General features: G+C 43.3%; 2 protein-coding genes across 2 annotated transcripts; one reads left to right on the top strand and one right to left on the bottom strand.

Moving 5' to 3' along the window:
• Positions 1-4,839: 4,839 nt before the first annotated feature.
• LOC8040145 (cholinesterase 1-like) lies at positions 4,840-6,399 on the bottom strand. Its single transcript, XM_040221384.1, has one exon. The coding sequence runs from the start codon at positions 6,397-6,399 to the stop codon at positions 4,840-4,842; it is 1,560 nt and encodes a 519-aa protein (XP_040077318.1).
• Positions 6,400-16,467: 10,068 nt separating this feature from the next.
• On the top strand, positions 16,468-20,271 carry LOC8040144 (acetylcholinesterase). Its single transcript, XM_042291856.1, has 3 exons — positions 16,468-16,508; positions 18,978-20,073; positions 20,267-20,271. The coding sequence occupies exons 2-3, from the start codon at positions 18,981-18,983 to the stop codon at positions 20,269-20,271; spliced, it is 1,098 nt and encodes a 365-aa protein (XP_042147790.1). The 5' UTR covers positions 16,468-16,508; positions 18,978-18,980.
• The last annotated feature ends 852 nt before the right edge of the window (positions 20,272-21,123 follow it).

The raw sequence follows: 21,123 nt of genomic DNA, 5'->3' as shown, positions 1-21,123 counted from the left end.
CTATATGTCTATTTCCACTAATTAAAAATTTAATTAACGAATTTTAATTAATTAGCCGACTTATCGCAAAGATTAGTCACCCACATGATGTCCGCCTGGTCGTATAACCCACCTGCACAAACCGCGTTAGTGTAGCTTTCATGGATTTTTTTAAACAAGTGTGTAAGAATAAAAAAACACCCTGTATATATATATATATATATATAGAGAGAGAGAGAGAAAGATGAACAACACGACGTGCCATGGGCTCCCAGACGTCGACCCCACACATCAGACAAACCTCCGGAGCCCCTGATGCTGATAAAAAACATGGCTTCTTGTTTGAGCCAAGAGGTAAGGAGGTTGAAAGGGCACTGGATGCTAATAGGGATAAGCTATTCGGGATAATTGGGGATAAATCGACGTGCCCCACGGGGGCAAGTGCGGTTACGTACCCACCCGGCTGAAGCCTGAAGCTGGCTGTTGCCTTAACTCGGCTGGAAGTTTTGATTCGGCTCCGCGCTCCAGTTCGGCTACATCCTCAATTAGGCTAGAAGTTTCTATTTGTCTGGACGCTTCAGTTCGGCTACATCCTCAGTTTGGCTAAAAGTTTCGATTCGGCTGCTCGCTTGATTTCGGCTAGATCTTCAGTTCAGCTACAAGTTTCAATTCGGCTGAATTCAGTTTGGCTAGATCCCCGTTTCAATTAGGCTGGACGTTCCAAGTTAATTAAGTTTGACAGCCAAGCATAAGGTGCCCCCAACTTTGTAGAGAGGCGTTAACTATACCCGCCTCTCGCCTAAACATTGTAGCCCGCGAATTAAAATCAATAAGTTCAAGCAGATAAGAATGCTTTAGGCATAAAAAAAAACATTTTTGTTTGTCTTGTGTGTCTGTGGAGCTGATGTGCAAACACCAGATCTCTGCTTCAAAATGAAACAATCTATTCACTTGCATAAAGAATTAATAACAGCAGTCTAAAGATTGCTTCTTTTCGGGCGAGTGAATAAATTATTTTATTTTGAAGCAGAGACCTGGTGTTTGCACAGCAGCTCCACAAACAGACAAGACAAACACAAATGGTTTTGTGCCGAAAGCCTTCTTAGCTGTATGAACTTTCTGATTTGAAGTCACAGGTTGCAATGCCAAGGTGATATGCGGATATAGTTAACGTCTCGCAATAATATTGGGGCATCTTATGCTTGTATGTCCAACTTGATCAACCTAGAACGTCCAGCTGAATTGAAACGAGGGTCTAACCAAACTGAAGCATGCCGCCGAATTGAAACTTCTAGCCGAACTGAGGATGTAGCCGAACTGAAGCGTGCCGCCGAATCGAAACATGTAACCGAACTGAAGCGTCCAGCCAAATTGAAACTTCTAGCCGAATGAATGATGTAGCCGAACTGGAAAGGTGAAGCCGAATCGACACTTCTAGCCAAATTGAGGCTTCAGCAAGATTGGGATGACAGCGGCAAGGGCACTGGTAAATGTAACATTGAATTTACGCCTTCGAATTGGTCAATTGGGACCCTTTCTGTATTTATGCTCTTAGTATAAGTTCCTTGTGTCTCACATTAACTTAGACTACCTGTTTTATTGTGCTATCCCGTGCTTGTCGCCATGTAAATTCATTTCGAGCCCCATAACAACAATCCTCCTTTCGATGGCGCCTTGTTCGTAGGACTGTCTCTTTAAAGTTTTCTTTCGTTACGGCAGGCATCTCGCAGTGCACGTAGGAGACTGTACCTGCAAACTGATACTGACAGAAACAAAGGTCCTTTGAAGGTTCCTTGAGAAGAGCTCAAGGGAACTATACGAGGCGAAGATCATCAAAGAAAAAAACAACTTTTGTCAGTGCACCATCAGTGGCATTACGTGAAAAAGAACTTCATTACCTTAACTTTCCTACTTGATGTTGTTTCAGTAGTTTACTGTCAGGAACTTCCTCCTTCTTTCTGCTATTTCTCAGTTTTTTTGTTTTTTTTTAACGTAACATTTTGCTTTTTTATGTTATTTCTCAGTTCTTTCAGCGTAACTTTCCCTTCCCGTTCAGGCAATTTCATTTTGGCAAGGTTTTTTATAACCTGTAAAGAAAGAAGAGAAACGCTACCTCTTTCTCGTCTTCTGCATGAATATTAAAACGACAGTTGTGAGCTAGAGCTTGTTTTGTCAGTGTGCACTTGACCTTCGCGCTATTCATTTGTAATATGCATATCGTACTACCCCACCTTAATATTTTAGTACCGCAGGTCGGCTGGAGGCCCACTCACGCCCCTTATTTCTAAATGGTACAATGTTCTGGTTGATTGCGACGGCAGATTACACATGCCCCACGGGCGAATATCGGTACGAGGAACCTCGTAGGCGGTTTGGACACGCGTTGTCACATCCGCTTGATTCACGTTAAAGATCCCAGATCAGCAGTCTTTTTGTACTGTCCAAATTGCCCTTACACAGCGTTGAACAAGTTTTAGCGTTTCTCCTGGGTAGACTGACCTCTTTTGGGGATGTAATTTTGTTCTAAATTTGGTTATTCGCTGAGATTCCATGTTCGGTCACAGTGATTGACTACTTGCGACCTCTGCAAAATATGGAATGTTTGTTATTGTTGCTGTTGCCGTTGTTGTAACTGTTTTTTTTTTCTTTTGAGAGATGAGGGCGAGTTGATTTTATTCGTTTCGAACCATGCTGTCCGGGCTTGTGCCATTGGTGTACTCGAAGGTACAGCGAGCACGCAAAAGCAACTTTGACAGGATTCTTTTTATATATGCTTGTCCACACAAGCAGGAACATGAGCGCAGCCAGGATGTACCGTAAGCACTTGTGCCTAACTGCTGCCAAAGCACTTCCCAAAGCTGTGCGTTTGACGAAATTGTGCCCGAGATATCTTTTTATGGCCTTGGCATTTCAACTGGGTAGCTACGGCAGTAAATATATGAATAAGATATGATTACAAGCTGTTTATTTCACGGCCACAATTTGAAAGTCAGAGAAGTGTGGATTAGACCAACTTTCAAAATTAAATCTGCCAGGCTATAGATGTGACTCAGACGACTCTCAGCTAATTGCTGTTAGCTATTTCGCTAAAACGTTTCGTTCCAGCAAAATAGCTTTTTTTCGTTTGCGGAGGCGGACAAAAGCCTCAGAATTCCTACCAGTAAGCTCAGAACTAAGTGCACATAATCCCTCTTCCTTGCATTTTCTCAGATATCATACACAGAAGTAAGCTTTTTTTCTTCTTCTTTTGCAGATGAAACAAGCTTACACATTCATAGGCCTGCCCTCTATTTATCCGCTCCCCACCATACTTTTGTTCACTAAGATATCAGAAAACACTCCTGTTAGATTTAGACTCTGGATGATTGACTTCCGCGCTGAAGAATAAATAAAATAAAAGAAGAATCTGAGGCAGGTAAGGAATGGAAGGGGATGGGGCTTGAAAAATTACAGAACAAGCCTGGACATTGGGGAGCTGTCACTGCTAGAGAGCTGTCAACCAGAAGCAACCGGGATGCCTTGCGTTTTACTTAAAATATGCAAGCAGCTCAGTCACAGATTGTGTGCGGTGCAGCAGGCATTCGCAAAGTCGTACGAGTGGCTCTCTCATTCCGCCTCCATAGACAATGCGAATCGACGGGTTTGGTGTTGCACGAAACACCGGCTTTGTGGTGGACAGAGTCGTTTTTTTTTCCTGAAATATATATTCGTCCCCGTCGATTGGATCAGCTATTTCTCCGAATTTAGAGTCCAAACAAACGTTGCTTGAACTACCCGTGCATTAAGTGGAACATTTTTGTTTGTATGTGTGTTTCAGGAATGAGCTTGTTTCATACCAACTTCAAAGTCCTACAACTAGAACGCGTTACCCTAGGAGCTGCGTAATCCCACTATACTTCTCAACTAATAATGACTACGCTCAAAGGGTATTAGCAATCTCGGCGAATCATTGCACAATTATGTTTTTTTCCGCAAGTTTTAAAATAACACGTTTTACACTTACCATACTATACAACCAAATCCGAATACGTTATCCCCTTCCCGCCTCAACTATAACCATAATTTGAAAGGTCTATAGAGAAGGCTTGCATTCACTAGCTATTTTTCTCACTACAGTCATCGCATGGAATAGCCTTCCTGAAACCATCGCCTCCAACACCAGTTCCGTACTGTTGTGCCAAGAGGTCACAAAAACCATGAGTTTACATTTCTTTTAATGTTGTGTTTTACCTAGCTTATGTTTTTGGATCGATGTCTTGTTTCTTTTTGTATTAACCTTCGTGTAATGTCATCGATTCTTTATGGATTAACATGAATAAATAATTCATTTTCGTTTGTTCGCACTTGGCTCCATGAACGCTCTTGCAGTGTGAACACCAGTCAGTGCTACCTGCTTGTGCAGGTAGCTTTCACTGCACTATATACAGACAGACTAGCCGTCTTTACGATTAGTCCATGTTTAGGTGAGACGAAGCATGACGAAACGACACTCGATTTTTGCGTATCCGTTTTACTATATTGACGCTAAACGCCAAAATTGGTTTCAGTGGTAACGTTGCAGGCTGCATAAATAGTTTTTGTTTTAAATCTATACTGTGTTTAACGCCCCAAAATTAATTTGTTTACCTTATATGTAACGCCCAATAAGCTTGGTTGAGCTGTATTAAATACATGTCCTTTTTTGTGTTCTATCCTGAAAATAACTGTAGTAGTAATTCTCTACTTTTCCGATAACGTGTATACGGGTGCGCAAGGGCAGTAGAATGAATTGGTAATATGCGCAGGTGTGTGGGCGAGCTTGTTTAACAGAGCAGCGAGAACTTTACATAGCAGTGTACAATCTAAGTTGCTTCTTTCCACTCACCCAGTCTTGGCGAAGTTTCCCAGGGCTCGAACAGTTTGCCTGCTGAAGGCAAGCTCCGCTTGAGGAATGGACATTTCTCGGAACCAGGCCGGAATATAGCGCCATCTGTCTTCTTTTAAATTTTCGCGCAGCATAGCCACCGAGCCAAGCATATAAGGTAAGTCGTCACCATGTACAATTCCTGTCCAGTTTGGCCAGTGGCTTAAACTCATCCGCTGACCATAGACGTACCGATAGACGTCGTGGCCTTGTCTCGAGAGAAAGTCACCCCAAATATTTGTCGCGCAGATGAATACGACGTCACCGTACGTGTGGCCGAGCCGACTTAGCATATCTTCTTTTGAGACGTTTTTTTTGCCGTGAGGAAAATAGGACTGGATATACCTACGAGCAACGCTGGACGGAACATTGAGGGCTCTGCCCAAAAAGACGGATACTACAGTATCGTAATATTCAGTTACTAATCGACCAAACTCTTCGTTTATATCGAGCATATGCTGGATAAATAGAGACCCTTCGTCCACTGTGGAGCCCATCAACATTTCTTCGCCATTGATCCGCCCCATGTTGTCTTCTGAAAACAAACTACGAGGTAAAAATTCGTCTCCGTGCAACGGGTAGAACATAACAGATCCTACTCTGCCCCCCTTCAAAGCAGATAGGATCTTCTCTGTTTTGACCTGGCGCAAACAATTAAGCATAACTGAAATATTTTGCGAAGGACTTGCACATTGGGTGGAAGCCGCAATGTCGTAAAAACTACTCGTTTCCTCCCCAGTAGGAAGCGTAAACAGGGAGAGGGGTGTGCCGCTCTCGAATATGCATCTTTTGAACAAGCCTCTGCTAAGAGGCGATAAAACATGAACCCCCACCGCCATAGAACCCGAGCTTTGGCCATACAATGTCACAGAACCTGGGTCCCCTCCAAAAGCAGTCATGTGCTTCTGAACCCATTTCAAGGCTAGCAGTTGATCCCAAAACGCCAAATTTCCCGGTGCTTCTTTTGTGCCAGTGGTGAGAAACCCGAATACGCCCGTTCTGTAGTTGAAACTAACAAAGACAACGTCATTTACCGAGGAAAACACTAAGCCGTCATTGTAGAACATTGAGGTATCACCCCACTGAAAAGCTCCGCCGTACACGTACACGACCACAGGTAACATAGAATTGCACTTGTCAACCCTGGCGCACGATGGTTTCCAAATGTTCAGGTACAAGCAGTCTTCTGATGACAGAGAGTTGTTGAGAACGACACCATAATGGATCCTAAAGTTTAGCTGGCTGCAGGCGGGTGCATACTGACTTGCACTGCGAACGTTTCCCCACGACGGAAATGGTAAAGGCTTTCTAAAACGAAGGTCCCCCAATGGAGGCACAGCATACGGGATTCCAAGGAAAGCATCGGTAAATTTGTTCTCGAACGACAACCGCACCCCAGCAAGCCTTCCGCTGGGAGTGTTAACCACAGGTGGTTCTGCCCCTGACGCACAGACCATTATAACGTTCGCTAGCAGAACAAGCGTCTTGAGTACAGAGGGAACAATTTGCAAGACCATCTTGATCAAACGAAGTGCGATGGAAAATGATGTACTCACATACTGTCGGTTCGAATGAAAACATCGCGTCATCTACTGCAATACAACACAGCGTTCTTATCGGTAAAAAATGCAGCGTTAAGGAAGTGTTATTAATACCATACACACCTACCGTTTCCTGATCGTGTCATTTGCGTTGCTGACGGGCCTTTTTTGCATCGCATTCTTGCACAAAACAAATGCGGGCTGTTTCCATGCATCCGTCTTCTTTTTCCATTCCATCTATTAATAGGCAGTTTTTAAAATAATATACGCACAGAATAGCGTCCTCGTCACTGCCGATACGCCGAAGGCTTACAGGTTTTTGCGCTTTGGTGCGCTATTTTAACGTACGCTATTTCTCGGAAATTGTGTGCGTACGCAAACAGTCTTTGCGTTCCTTCGAAAAGGAGTCGTGATGCACGAGAAGTTGGCAAAAGCCAAGACGAGCACAGTTAGAGAATAGTCGCTCCCAGGACCGCGGTTGCGGCCGCTTTGGGGGTCGTCGTGAGCGCGACGTCGGTGGCATCCTCGCTTCTGCGATTTTCAATCCATAACGGCATTGCAGTTCTACGGGAGGGCACGTCCCGAACGGTTTGGAAGACCCGTCAAAGTAGGCAACGATCGCCGGTAACCTGCTGCTTCCGACGCGTACGGCGGGTACGTGTGCGACGATAAGTGTCAGCACTCGTGACCTGTCTTGCCGAGGCGACTAAAGCGGACATGACCAGTTTACGGTTCTTGTCGCATTCTCATGTTTAAACAAATCTGAAATGTTACTCCAGATCAAACAACTTGTTAGTTCTCAAGTTACCGCATTGCGTGCGTGAAATCAAAATTGCTATTGTGTCTTGGTGGCATTACAAGCGCGAGATGCTTGGCGTTTTGCGTCGCGGCGTAGAAACGCTATTCTAAAACTCTCATGCGTGGCGTGCTCTAAAATTGCGTACGATATTCTAAAACTTTCTTATAAATTATCGCATGAATAACGACTTCAGAACACCAGATTGCAATGTGAAAAAAAAAAATATATTCTCAGTATACTTTGAATGGATCGTACTTTGTTTTCACAATTTATTCATTTTTTATAAAGAATTAACATTTGCGTGTGTGTTTTCTTGCTTCTGCATGGATATCCTAACAACCTGCATGTTTCTTCTGCTGTTGACACCTTCGCAACTTCAGTGAAACGACCCAAACTCACTTCAAACATTTTTTTTTCTTCTCGCTTAAATAGAGTGATACGCCAACGTAGGTGTAGCTTAAATCTTCGAGAAGATTTGGCTTATAATTGCTGACACATTACTGCAAGATTCCGGTAAGTTTTTTTCATTATAAAGCTGGCCAAAGTTTAGCATTTCACATTATTTGATTTTATTTCCGTAAGATGACCTCGCGCCTTAGTTTAAGGCGCTCCTTCCCTTGAACACGTATTGTTGTTCTTTGAGGATGCACTGTACAACCAACTCTCCCGGAAATAAGCGGATTACGGCCTTGCGATTAATCCCAAAGAAGACCGAGAGTATAATTTCTTTCCAGGAAGCTTTCCGCACTACATGGTTTCCAAGGACGTCGCCGATGAGGCAATGTAAATAGATGGCGGAAACTGTACGCGACTTTCCTCGGAAAGAAACAAACAAACGTGGCGGTCATAATGATCTATTCACGCTAGAGACGCCTCTTTTCGTAATAAACCGAGATCATGATAGGTATGGTTTTGGGATTTTTCGATAATATATAAAAAAAATGTAAAAACACTGGTGAGTATCAATTTGATCTTTTTGAGCCAATCCCAATGACTTCAATATTTGAGTCCACGGAAACAATGCAAAATGACAGGAATCTTAACATTTGTATTTGTAGAACACCCCGTGAGAGGTTCGAATGAGTTAGCATTCGAGTTTATTTTCTAACCTCAAACGATTCACAAAAATGAACTAATGTTTTAAAATTGCTAAATCTCTACAAGAGAAAAAAAAAACACATGCATTGCGTTATTCAGTCATCGAGTGCCTAGCATTCGAAACTGAGTTAGTGCCTTTTATAAATGGTAATCTCTAACAGGAGACTGCATGCTGTTTCGTGAATGGCTGGTGCCATTGCATTTATGAGGCAATGACTTCAAGCGTATACTCATTGATTTTTATGTCTTCGTTGCAGATATCGCAAGGCCATTGCTACCACCAGTGACAAATACCATTACAAATCATACTAACAAAGGATACATCGAAAAACTTACCGAATTCAGAACGCGTTAAAACTTTCGACGCTTTCTGCCGAGTATATATATATTAATAGATTTCGGATTAACGTCTAAATGTAAAGGCCAAGAATTTAGAATCAAGTAAAATTTCATAAAAGCTCAAAACGCCATAGAACAATTAACTCCAGTAGCACCCTAGCAGCTTAACTAAAACATAAACATCAAAAGCATAGATTTCGTGGTGGTCGATGAACTAAGAGCAGAAGAAGGCAGCACAAAAAATCAGGACGAACGTTCACACGACGTCGTCACGCGCAGTTGAGTCGGTCAACTTGCCTTGTCAACTTCACAAGTCTGTCGGAAGCAGGCGTTCTCCGGAAACAAATGGAGGAGTCAAAAATACCTAAAAAACGCACTCCCCGGCTCTGCCCGCTGTACCCTACACCTCAAAGAGTGTTCAGTGAGCATCTGTTTCTACGGATGATTGGTCGTGTGAACCTTCCTATTTTCAATAAAATTGTGACCGAAGGCGAAGCATGGGTTCTCGAGTTGGACCGGAAAATATCAATTAATATTTTGTGACATCAAGAAGGAAGCTTCACAAACCATGGGCCCTGTGTTGTGTAGCTTCTTTTCTGTCCTTGCAATTGCCTGTGCTTTCAAAACTGCAGCAATTTGTTTTGTTTTGTTGTTCGCTCATATTGTGCTCTTAGAAAAGCACTGTACAAACTCTTGGACCATCTATATTTTCCCTCTTGTGTTCGTTCTGTCATTGTTTCTTTCTCTTCCTCTATATCAATCTTCTTTCTTCTTTTTTTTTATAAGATAGCGAGCAATATTTTTTTTTATCTTACAACTTTCTCTTAGTACAAGCTTTATTATCTCTTTATCTCCACTTTTCTTGCACCGGTGAAAGTCTCCGGTGAAAACCCGTATTGGTGTAGCTAAATTCGCTTGTCTGGAGTGCTGATTACTCGGAAAATATTTACTTTTCGACACATACCTATGTTTATAAAACTGTGGTGCATCGTCGTTCGCACTGACTCTATCACGCGCGAAGTGTGCGTCGCAGAAGAAGCACATTTTGCTTCTCTCCCGTTGACTTCATCGAATCGGAACCCTTCGAAGATTACCTGATTCGTGCTTTTTCGCCTTCTGGTTTTCCATGATGGGTTTGTCCTTGGGGTCTTTAATAATGATATAATACTCCATAAAAGAGGTTATGGCTAGCACATTCCCATTCGCCCAACTGGCGGAAGTTCTTCTCCATTAGCGAAAAGTAGCCGAGAATGACGGTCATCAAGGAAATATTCTGAGATTAATTTATCCCCGATGCATCGAATGTTCCTCTTCGTTTCTCTTCTCGCAAGCCACCAATCAAACGACCTAAACAACCAAGCAGCAAAAAGATCTTTTCCGTCTTACCTTGCTTGGGTTTCAGCGTTTCTTCATTTGTTTCCGTAGACCCCCACTTCTGTACCGAAAAATAAGATAACGATATTCTGTTTGAAGTAGACCAGGGATTAAGCTGTGGCCGTACAACCACTAATGCTGCGCCACTTTTACAAAGAAAAAAAAATTACGGTCGTCCTTTTTGGCTGGTGTCATGTAGTGGAGGTCGTCCGACTTTCGACACTTCGCTTGAAACCTACTCACGAAAACAAGGGTGTAGGCAATTTTATACCCGTTCCCCTGTTTCACATTTTCGCCGCCACACAACAGAACTTCTCAATTCACGTTTCGACAGGAGCGAACTTCCTGAATGACGACTTTGCCGTTGGGTAGCGCCGACGCCGCATTCTCTGGAGGGTAGCATCCGCCTGTGGGGACTGCATCTGTCTATTTCCCGCAAATGCATTCCTTCTAACCCGCCGTATCCTCTTTCCTTACATGTTTCTTATTTCACGCGCACTCTCAACTCCAAAATGTATAATTCATTCTGCACCCGCGTGTTTCCAAATCACCTAGACATTCTTCTTCACATTTATGTTTAATCGCGCCGCTCTTAAATTAGCAGAACGATATTCTAGAACGTGTCATTTAAATGATGATCGCAAAAGCAAACTTTAGAACTCTTCGTGTGTTTTTTTATTTATTTTTATGAAATACCCCCATGGCACTCACTAAAAAGTAAACCATTCTAAAATCTAAGTAGTCGCTTGAAATATCATTAGAAACTTTTTTATGCGAAGACGCTCAAAAAGAAATCGCGTCAATTAATCGGAAGCTGCGCTGCTACAATTTCACATTTAGAATGCACCAGAAGCCGGCAATCAATACGCCCATATAAGGTTTCCGTCATTTCGCACCTGCTGACCTAATTCTGGCCACGTTCTTGCTCACAGTTTTTTGGTTTTCAAGATCCTCCCATGTTTTCCACGTTCTGTTGCGTGACGGATGTCACAAATAATGCAAAGGTGCACCTTTGTATTATTTGCAGCATCCTCATAACCGTAAAATGCAGGTTGTTCACCTTTGTTGGTGTTAGACTGGTCGCAGCTGTTAAAACCCGTTTGCTCTACTGACGTCTAAGTCCTGGTTGTCTCAGTTTGTAGAGAAAAACACTGGAAATGGAGAGGTCCCTGGTTCGATACCAGGAGCAGGCGGATTTTTTCAGTCGCTCACCATCATCTAGCCATGTTTGGAGATTTGTGTTTGTCCTTTGTCCCTCTTTTCACCCTTCTCCGGGGATTATTATCGTTATTTTGGTACTTGAAATTAGCCCCCGAACCTCCTTAAATAGGATGTCTGGTTGGCATTTTTCTCATAAATGCCTTTTTGCTTCACTGATGATGTCTCCCGTATGAGAGACGAAACGTCTTATTAAATTGCTATTTGCGTTATGTCAAGTGGTGTAGTTTGTTTAATCAAATATAGAATAGTTTATACTTCTGGAGAAATCGGTATAAATAGAACACCTTGACGTCACATTGCGTTACATGATCATGTGACGTAACAGTGTTATGTGACACCTTTTCACGTGATGTCCCGATTTCTGAGCTAAATTTAGCGAAGAATGTGTTACGTCACGTGAAACTGTAATCTTCGAGCCTTCGCCAAATTTTGAGCGGTGGTAAAGATTGAGTGTGTGTAGCACAGGAAACTGCAATGTTTAGACACCTTGAATGGATGATAAACTTAACAAAGACTGGTAAATAGTAAGTAATAAAACTTTTGAGTGTATTTTTTACTATAATTAGTTAATCTCTTATGCGCCACAAATCCTTCTCTGCACAGCAGGACTCTGTTGTTACTTCTTAATTGAAACCGTTTCTACGAAAATTGCTAGTTATTGTCGCCTACTTAAGAAGTATACCAAGAGAAATTATACATCTTTTTCAAGTTTAAAGTGATAACACGATCATTTAAATTGTTATTCTAGTGAATATTTTACGCCGCACGACATGGTCTCGCTATATTCGAAACAAATCTATACTGGTCACTGGGACGACATAGATTAATCGGCGTGAAGTGATCCGTCCGCTCAAGATGATGATGATGATGATGGTTTGCGGCTGTTCCCTTTTGAATCGGGCGGTCCCGTAGAGTTTGGGACCTAGCCAGTGGGGATTTGGTTATCCCCGTTGGTGAACTAGCATCCACCAGTTCTCTAGCCTTCGCTTCGTGGCTTCCACCTGCTCACGCCACCCTCCGTTGGTTCTCGGTGTAGCGTCGGTGTTGTTGTTGCCGTTAGTCCCACCCGCAGAGTCTGCCACTGAGCTGGAAGCAGACCCAAAGCCGAGTGCCTCTGCCAGTGCGAGCTCCCGGGTTGCCTGTCCACACTCCGCCGGTTGAACTGGTTGCAGACCGGTGCACGACAGCACAAGGTGTTCAATTGTCTCATCCGCCTGACCACACACACGGCATGCTGCAGATTCCACCGTCTGGTCGAAGCGACGGCGATACATCTGCGTTCGCAGCCCTCCTGCGCGTGACTCAAAGAGGAGCCGGCTGCCCAGGCTGTTGTCGTATAGCCTAGTCTCTGCCGAGATGTTGTGCTTATATCGATGGTACATATATAGCGTCGACTTGGACTTCGCCGTTTCTGCCCACCGAGCTGCCTCCTCCTCTCTCACCCTGTTTCGAATCTCCATTTCCCACTTCCTGTCTGATGTGATAGTTACTGGGGTTGAAAAGAAGCCGTATTTCTTCTCTAACTGGTACAGCCGCTTCCTCCAGCCAGTCTGCATTCCCGTGAGATATGTGTAGACGAAGAGTCTCTTGGCCCACCGGCCGCGGTCCATGAGACGGAGACGACTGTCGTAGGTTATCTTACTGGTCGCCTCCCTGGCCTCAAACGACGACCACCCAAGATCTCCCTGGACCGCTTCGGTGGCCACCATTCCGTGACAGCCCAGAGCCTGTCTCCCGACCTCTCGTTGACGACGTTCCATTACTTCCCGCACTGTGCCAGGGACACAAAGAACCGCGTTGGCGAAGGTTAGTCCAGGCACCTCAATAGCGGGACATACAGCGCCCTCCTGTGTAGGTTTGTCAAACTGCACAAAAAAAGAGACTCCTGCTAAAGAATAGTGTTCAAAAGCTGTGCACTTGGTGGCGCTGTCTGTCTCTGTAGTATTTTTGCGATTATATCCGCGATGACTGTTCGCAGTCATCCATTGGAGCCGAATGTTTTCTCTTCCGTATTAATAGTGACTTCTCTCACTGATTTTATTCCAAACCGACATATGTATAAACGTTCGAAACTAAAACTGTTTTCAAGACACAAGTGATCTGGATTGAAAGTGAAACAATAAAAACCTGCCACTCCCTCCCACCGCCTTCCCTCCACCTATCCTCTTGTTTACGCACAGATATTTTATATATTCCATAGACTCGAATTATTTCAAGATAATCAAGAAAAACGCGAGGCATTTTGGTAAAGTCCGGCTTTCTGACAAGAATTCTGTTCGTTTACGGACGCCAACAATCGAAAGTGTAGACTGATTATACCAGGAAGTTAACTGAAAGGATCTATCTCCGGTGTGAAGGATCACCGCGTTTTTGTTTTCCATCAATTTCCGCCTGATAAGTTAGGTCAGGCTTGTTGGCCAAATGCAGATTGTCGGGCAATGTGGGTGTCACCGACGTTTGGGTTCTATTGGCATGAGAAAAGACGGCAAGCACACGCTTAAACGCATCGAGAGAAGAAAAAAAACAACAGCAGAATAAAGTTTTAGCATCCAGTGGTTTAATTGACATTCCTGCCTATGCGTTCATGACCGTGCGTCTACCACGACCAATCACCACAGTCTATGCCGTCTTTTGAGAGTCCCTATGAGGTCATTTGTTACGATAGATAGTTAGGTCAGAGACAGGTCCTCGGCAAATTGCTCTCTATTAGACTAGCTGACTGGCGGAGCGCGGAGAAGAGGGTAGCTCGGCACAATATAAAGGGGCTGTAATCGCGGGCCACCTCTTCCCCCAAATCAACGTTTCGCGTGTCGTTGGGTCCATTCTTCTTTCTCTTTTCCCTCTCGTGGAGTCCGTTTTAGAATAGAAGATTTTTTTTTTTTGTGATTCATTGATGTATTGGCAGTTACGGCTGTACACGCTGTATTCACTTTCGTGGCAAACGCAAGCATGTTAGACGTGGATGTTTAGACAAGGTCAAGTTGGTTTTTCTTTGAGGTATAGCGACACTGGTACGCGCTGTAGATGAAAAAAAAATAGCCAGCCTAGTACGATGGCTAATTTGAGGTCTTTAACTTGCATCATGCAGCAGTTGTTAATTAAGGCACGCCTGTACGATACTCATTTAAATCGAAAAAGCGCACTGGCGAACACCGAGCCCAGGAACCCTTAGTTCAGCAGTGTGAGCTTTCGCTCCGTATGCCCTTGCGTTTTCAGGATTATGAATGTTTTAACGCAGCATATGTTTATGATCTGAATTTCACGCGAAATGTGTCACGCCATAGTGTAACAGAAAAACGTTACATACAGTCTAAGGCAGCACAAGGCATACACTGCCAATATTAGGCAATGCATAAGCTAAAGAGGGGGCATTCTTGGTCATACTTAATTATGTGTGTCTATAATTACGCGTAATTAATTGTAAAGAGAAAGATTGACCAAGCGGCTAGTTGGAATCGAACTCCGGACCGGGGGATCCGCAGCCCGGCGCCTTTGCTCAGCTCTACGAAAGGATTTTTTTTTTTATTGAATAGTGCTACGAGAGCGGCTGGAACAGAGCGCAAACAGCAGGACCTACTTTGACTCACGGGCGCTTGCGTGAAAAAGCGACCGTCCGCGTGTGCAGCTCGCTCCCGAATGACAAAGAGTAGCTCCTCATGTGATAACCCTCGCGGTCACGGGGCAGATCATAAGACACCAACGGATAGCGCGGCTGGCTTATGACGTCACGACTTAGCGCAGCAGCCGATAAATGAGGGGGCGCAATAAACCTCCTTCCGTCGCCATTACTTCAGTTACCAGTGGCTTCGCATAATCCAAGAGCACCAATGGCTTAAGGCACTACGCGTCCCTCGAAAGTAGCAGAACCAAAATACTTTATACTAGGAGAATGCATTCTCCTTCGCTCAATATCATTAGATGGTGCGCCTTCAGCGGCATATCCTCCCCGTGCGGTCTGGCGACCCCCTCCGAGAAAACGCATGCCTATCGCGCTGTCGGTGCTGTAGCGCTTACGCACTGCGCCAGGGCAGCCCACCTGAATAAATTTTACTTCTTTTGTTCCTTCTGATAAATCCAGTGATCCTCGTAACTGAAAGTCCTCGTAACTAAGCAGAACAAACCATAACGCACACAAAATACACGCGCTACAAATTCTGTGCACCCCGCAATTAACACGATGATCAGGACAAGTTTACATTCTTTTGTAAGAAATTTAAGATCCGGCTCAGTTTCAAGTGAGAATAAGAAAGAATTGCCGAAAAACTATAAGTTAGAAAAAGAAAGGAGCGTTTTCATGCCGATAAAGCCCTCATATCTCGAATGAGAATGTCAGCGTTCTTTCTCACGGCATCATCCTCTCTTAACATGAAGAAACGTTAGACCATCTAAAATTTACCACGTTGTTCTTTAGTGTCACGAACACAACCGGCATACAAATTGGACTAATTCATGTATCAAGATTTCCAATCAGTGGCGTCAATAAAGTTTCCTAGGCGCTTAAACCTGCTTAGATCTCATTTACAAAAACCCCGTCACACTAATAATGTCTTCACTACTTCCATCGGCGGGACGGAGTGAGTTGAAAAATTGGTGTTATCTCGATGCATAAACATTACGATAGAGACAAGTTTCCCGTGCTTCAGGGAAGCAGATATCCATCTTTCAGCGTTAAGAAACCCATAATTGACCGTTGCGTAACGGAGATTAGTACGTCACTGTTGAGCGAACGCGTATAATAAAGAAAAAACGCCTTTTAAATCGAAGTAGCCTGCATACTCGTACAGCGTAACGTGTAAGAAACTATGGGGAACAAACAAAAAACAAGACATTTGAGCATATCAGTGTTGATACCCAGAGTTTCGGTAAATGTACCTTCGGATCTGCAATTCTTGTTCGACCATATTTATAGCGAGTCATAAAATGTGTCGTCCTATCGCAACAAGGATCGGATGAGCTAATGAGCCTTGTAACTGAATGCCATAATATGTTGCGTTGCCTTGTGAAACCTTCTTGGATTTTCTTTCTGCCCGCTCCGTTGGACAACGGCGTCAAACCATTCATTCTTCGCGCTCTCGCCGACGTCGGAAGCAGCAGAGCGAAAGCAGAACGAACAAACGTGTCAAGGCTGGAAACGAATTGTGAGCGTGTAGCCCTTGTCGGACGGTGAACCAAGAAATTCTTTGCGGCGGATCATCGACTCTGGGAGGAACACCAGAGCAGTAGCGCTTCAGAGCTACTCCAAGTACGAGAGTGGGTGAGTATAACTCATTCCTAAACATAGTTCTCGTGCGCGTTTCGCGCATTAAATTGTTCTGCCTTGCTTCACGTATATGGTGTATGTTTTTCTTTAAACACTTGTACTTCATTTCAAAACGGCGGTGTAACGCCTTGTGAGAAACATGGACGCGACAGTATAGCAGTAATAAAGAGCTTTTTTTTTCGCGCGAGGCTTGTACCTTTTATAGCACTGTCCACAAATCGTTAGACGGATCGTCTATTGCAATAATTATATGGTTTTAATACCGAAACACAATATCCGAACATGAGCGCATGAAGGTCTCAGGTTATGAGTTGGGTTCCGTGTTTTCGGGTTAATCAGAAAAGGCAGTCGCCGGTAAATCTTCTGTCAATTCAGATTAATTCGAAAAGCTAAACATTTTCAAATCACGACCGCGAAATAAAACTAAAAAGGTGGTGTTTTATAGATAAATTTCACAAGAGCACAAGGTCAGTCGTCATGAGAAAAGGCTATACCTTTAGTTTCTTTTGAACACTTCAACTACTTAGCTTGTGAAGGTTCGTGAGGGCAACGTGTATTGAAACCTCTGGGTCACGTAAAAGGTCGTTGTTGATGTTTCCAGTTTAGACCGTTTTATTTGTGATCTTTTAAAGAAGGGAGGGAACGTGCTCTTATAACAGTCAATGCTATAAACCCGTGTATTCTAATGAAGTGGGAGTGCAGCTTAAGCACCCACCATTCACAGCGACTACGTTAAAGGCTTGCGTTATTTTAAAATATATCGACTCTTCTTGAGGCAACACTTCTTCGCAATATTTGTTGTGAGATAGTATTGCCAATGGTAAGGATGCCGATACCGAATACAAATTCAGAAATGTCATTCGGTACTGGTGAATTCTTATTATGTTAGGGTACGCTTGTAACTGGCTTTTATTTTAATTTTATTTTTATTGAAAATACACTAAACTTTATCTTTGAATTGCAGAGAATTGGGAATATGACGAAAATAAACTCTGATAAACCCAAATTGGTTTAGCGAAGAATAAACTTCGGCAAGCAGCCTACGAATTGCACCAGAAATAGACTCCAAAAACAGAGATTCCTAGTTATGAGATACTCTGTTTTGTTAATTTCATGGTAGGATTTCGGCTGTTGAGAGAAAGATGTCTGAATTCAAACTAATTTAGAAGTTATATAAAGTACAGTATTACCCCATTTCATACCATAATAGCACAGGTCTGCTGTCATTCGGAAATAGATATCTTCTCATTGTACGACAATTTTAACTAACGAACCTCTGCAGTTGTAACTTCGACAGCTATTTTACGCGCTCTTCTCTCCGATCCAGAGAAACCATGCAAACGTTATGCAGCTTGAAATGATGATATGTTATCTGGCGTGGCCGGAAAGAGTAGAGGGTATGGAAACTCAAAGATGAACCCCAGATACTGCAAGGGAGGTGTATACACTGAGCACACTGTTATACACTACATCCACATTCTAAAATTAAACATAATGCGCCTTCGTAAAACGAAAAAAAAAAACACGAGTCCTTTTGGAGTCTCGATAGACGTTGTGTAAAAATGACGTCAAAAGCGAGGTGACAGGGTTGGTGAAGCGAAGCGTCACCTTATTCAAACGGTAATATTCGTCCATTCATCCAGTATACTGCGTATCCACACGTGGATGAGCACATCCTTCAGCTATGTCTAAAATTGGCCATTTACTGTAAAAGCCTTTGTCGTCACGGCCCCTATTCTTCGCGAATCGGTCACACAGGACAAATCACGGCCACTAAATTTCGCGAATTCCAGACGCATGCATTGAAACTCTTCAGGACCGAATTTTAAGCGTGCCGTTAACTTTAGCAAATTTTTCAATTAGCGAAGTTCGTGAAAATTAAGGGCTCACGAACATTAAGGGTTTTATAGTAACTATGGTTATTTAAACCTTTTTTCTTTTTATTTCCTGCTAACACTTTTTTGTTTCGCATGCACTGCGGAAAAACAAACAGGTAGGGTTTTCTTTTTTTTTTTTTTCTTATCCATCCGGTGCTTTATTTAGTCTAGTAAATATTGTGAATAACTGTTAATAATCGTATTCGATTCAACGTTTGAGTTTTGGCGATCTAATATTATATAGCAATTTCTTTCGTTGTCGTTTCAAAAGGAGGCAAGATCAGCCTGACGCTGCGGCAACTAAGTGAACACAATTATGTTGTACAAAACTATTTGTCTATTCAATTATAGTATACACACGTAAAATTTTTATTCTGAATCCTATACAAAAATATAGTTCCGCGAACTTGTGTCTGCGCAGGATTATAAATGCTATATGTGCAATGTTTTCTTTAGAATAAAATAACGTTAAATAAAATCTCTATGGTCACCTTTTTTTTTACTTGGTACGCGTTCTATCAGGATATTATCCTGACAAATAATGATCAGATTTCACTGTATTTTTTTTAACTCTCCCTCTTTTCAGAAAATGTGGCACCCAGCATCTGTGGCAGTCTTAATCTGCGGAGTCCTGTCCAACTGTGCAGCCCAATCAACTCAGGACGTCATTCTTACCAGTACGGGTCAAGTACAAGGCATCGCGCTCTCAACCACGACAGGACGAGTGCGCGCATTTTTAGGAATACCGTACGCTGAACCTCCAACGGGAGACCTTCGGTTCCAAAAGCCTACGCCGAAGCGACAATGGGAAGGCATCCTGAATGCCACATCGCTCCCTGCTCTGTGCTCCCAGCCCGTCGCACAAATCAGCAAGTTTCTTAACATCAAAGCAACGGACAAAATATCCGAAGACTGCCTGTACCTTAACGTGTTTACTCCCATGACCAATGATACTTTGAAACCCGTCATTGTATCCATCCACGGTGGGGGATTTTCTTCGGGGGGAATTTCTCTGGAGGCATCAGACTCCTCCGAGTTATCCGTACGTGGTGACCTGGTCACAGTCGCCATCGCGTACAGACTCGGAGCTTTTGGGTTTCTTCACCTGGACATTGAAGACGCCCCCGGTAATATGGGGCTGTACGATCAGGTCATGGCTTTGCGCTGGGTGAAAGAAAATATCCAGTCTTTCGGTGGTGACCCAGACAAGATAACTCTGATGGGACCCAGCGCAGGCTCTGTCGCAGTGGGTGTCCACATCTTGTCTCCGTTGAGCAGAGGACTTTTTCACCGCGCCATTATGCAAAGCGGGAGTCCCTTCTCAAGAGCGGTCCGCAGCACAAAAGACCAGGCGAGTCTACGGTCAAGCAAGCTGGCAACGGCTCTAGGCTGTGAGACGTCAGACACTGCTGAGAAATCGTTACGAGGGAAGGAGATCATAGAGTGCCTCCGTTCTAAGGACGTGGCATCAATCCTCGTCGCCACCAAGAATTTCAGCGGCGGCGGCGTCGACGCCTTCTTCCCCGTTTTCGGGGACGAGCTCGTACCCGAAGAACCGGAGGAGGCGTTAAGAAAAGGGCACTTAAACAGTGTCGATCTTCTTGGTGGAGTCACAGAAGCTGAAGGAGATTTCCTGATGTACTACATATTTAATCCCATTCGCAATCTTTCTAGCGCTGAAGGTGTGACCAAAGGAGAGGTAATGTTTTTGCTAAAAATGGCTCTGGTCTCATCTGTTCCGGTTGATTCAAATATTGTTCTCGATCATTATTTTGCGGATGTCGAACAGAACGACAGTGTCAAGGTTTTGCACGCTGGCGCCGATATTTTCGGCCATCTTCAGATTGTGTGTCCGACTTTGGAATTCGGGAAGAGGTTAAGGCTGCAGAACAGTTCGGTCTACATGTATCAGTTCTCACACAGACCCTCGTATACCGACCATCCGGACTGGATAAGAACAACGCACGGGGACGACATTCCCTTCAGTTTGGGATCCGTGTTCAAGGTGGTCGAGGAACCCTCAGCAGCTGACGTGGAAGCAGCTGATGACTTGATACAAGCTATATCAAGCTTCAGTCATACAGGGTAGGTTATGTTCGTTATTTTATTAAGCTCTGTGTAGCCTGCAAAATAGCAAGTAACGTTTTAATGCCGTTTATGCAACAACGCGCTCTGTGTTCACTGGGTGTAAGAAAAGTATTATTTTTGTTTATTATATGTCGTTCCTAAGTGAAAAAGTTGTAGACTGAACGATAAATTTAAATGAGTATTATTATTTTACGTTCCTGCTCAGGTTAAATATGTCTTACAAGTTTATAATTGGCCAAGGTGGATGGGTCTGAATAAATCCGAACGTTTATTTTAGAAATTTTGAGGGCGAATATATTTATAAAAAATTGGTTCCATTTTTATTTTTGTCAAATACGAAAGTAAAAATTATCATCTTTTATTTTCTTTCCCTCCCTCTCTTTTTATTCCTTTTTTAGAAATATTGTGTTCCTCTTGGGAGGGTTTGTAAATAATGTCATTTATTGTTCGCAATTTGACATCGACGATCTCGAAGACGTTCTATACCAACCACAACACTTTTAAATACCGAATGAAATATCCAGGTTGGTACAACAATCGTGATTCCTTATTGGTGCGTTCACGTTATTTTCCTTTTTCTAGAATATCAATGCATTCTTGCATAATTCGGAATGTCCAAGTAGAGCACGCTATTTAACAAAAAA

Source organism: Ixodes scapularis, unplaced genomic scaffold, assembly GCF_016920785.2.
Source record: "Ixodes scapularis isolate PalLabHiFi unplaced genomic scaffold, ASM1692078v2 PGA_scaffold0__279_contigs__length_252992795, whole genome shotgun sequence".
In the NCBI taxonomy this organism is placed as follows: domain Eukaryota; kingdom Metazoa; phylum Arthropoda; class Arachnida; order Ixodida; family Ixodidae; genus Ixodes; species Ixodes scapularis.
The sequence above is the reverse complement of the archived record's forward strand: the minus strand, read 5'-3'. Positions and strand labels throughout refer to the sequence as shown.

What these genes read in the sequence shown, in the direction of transcription:
- LOC8040144 (XM_042291856.1), top strand. Translation starts at nt 18,981, where the DNA reads ATGTGGCACCCAGCATCTGTGGCAGTCTTAATCTGCGGAGTCCTGTCC.
- LOC8040145 (XM_040221384.1), bottom strand. Translation starts at nt 6,399, where the DNA reads ATGGTCTTGCAAATTGTTCCCTCTGTACTCAAGACGCTTGTTCTGCTA.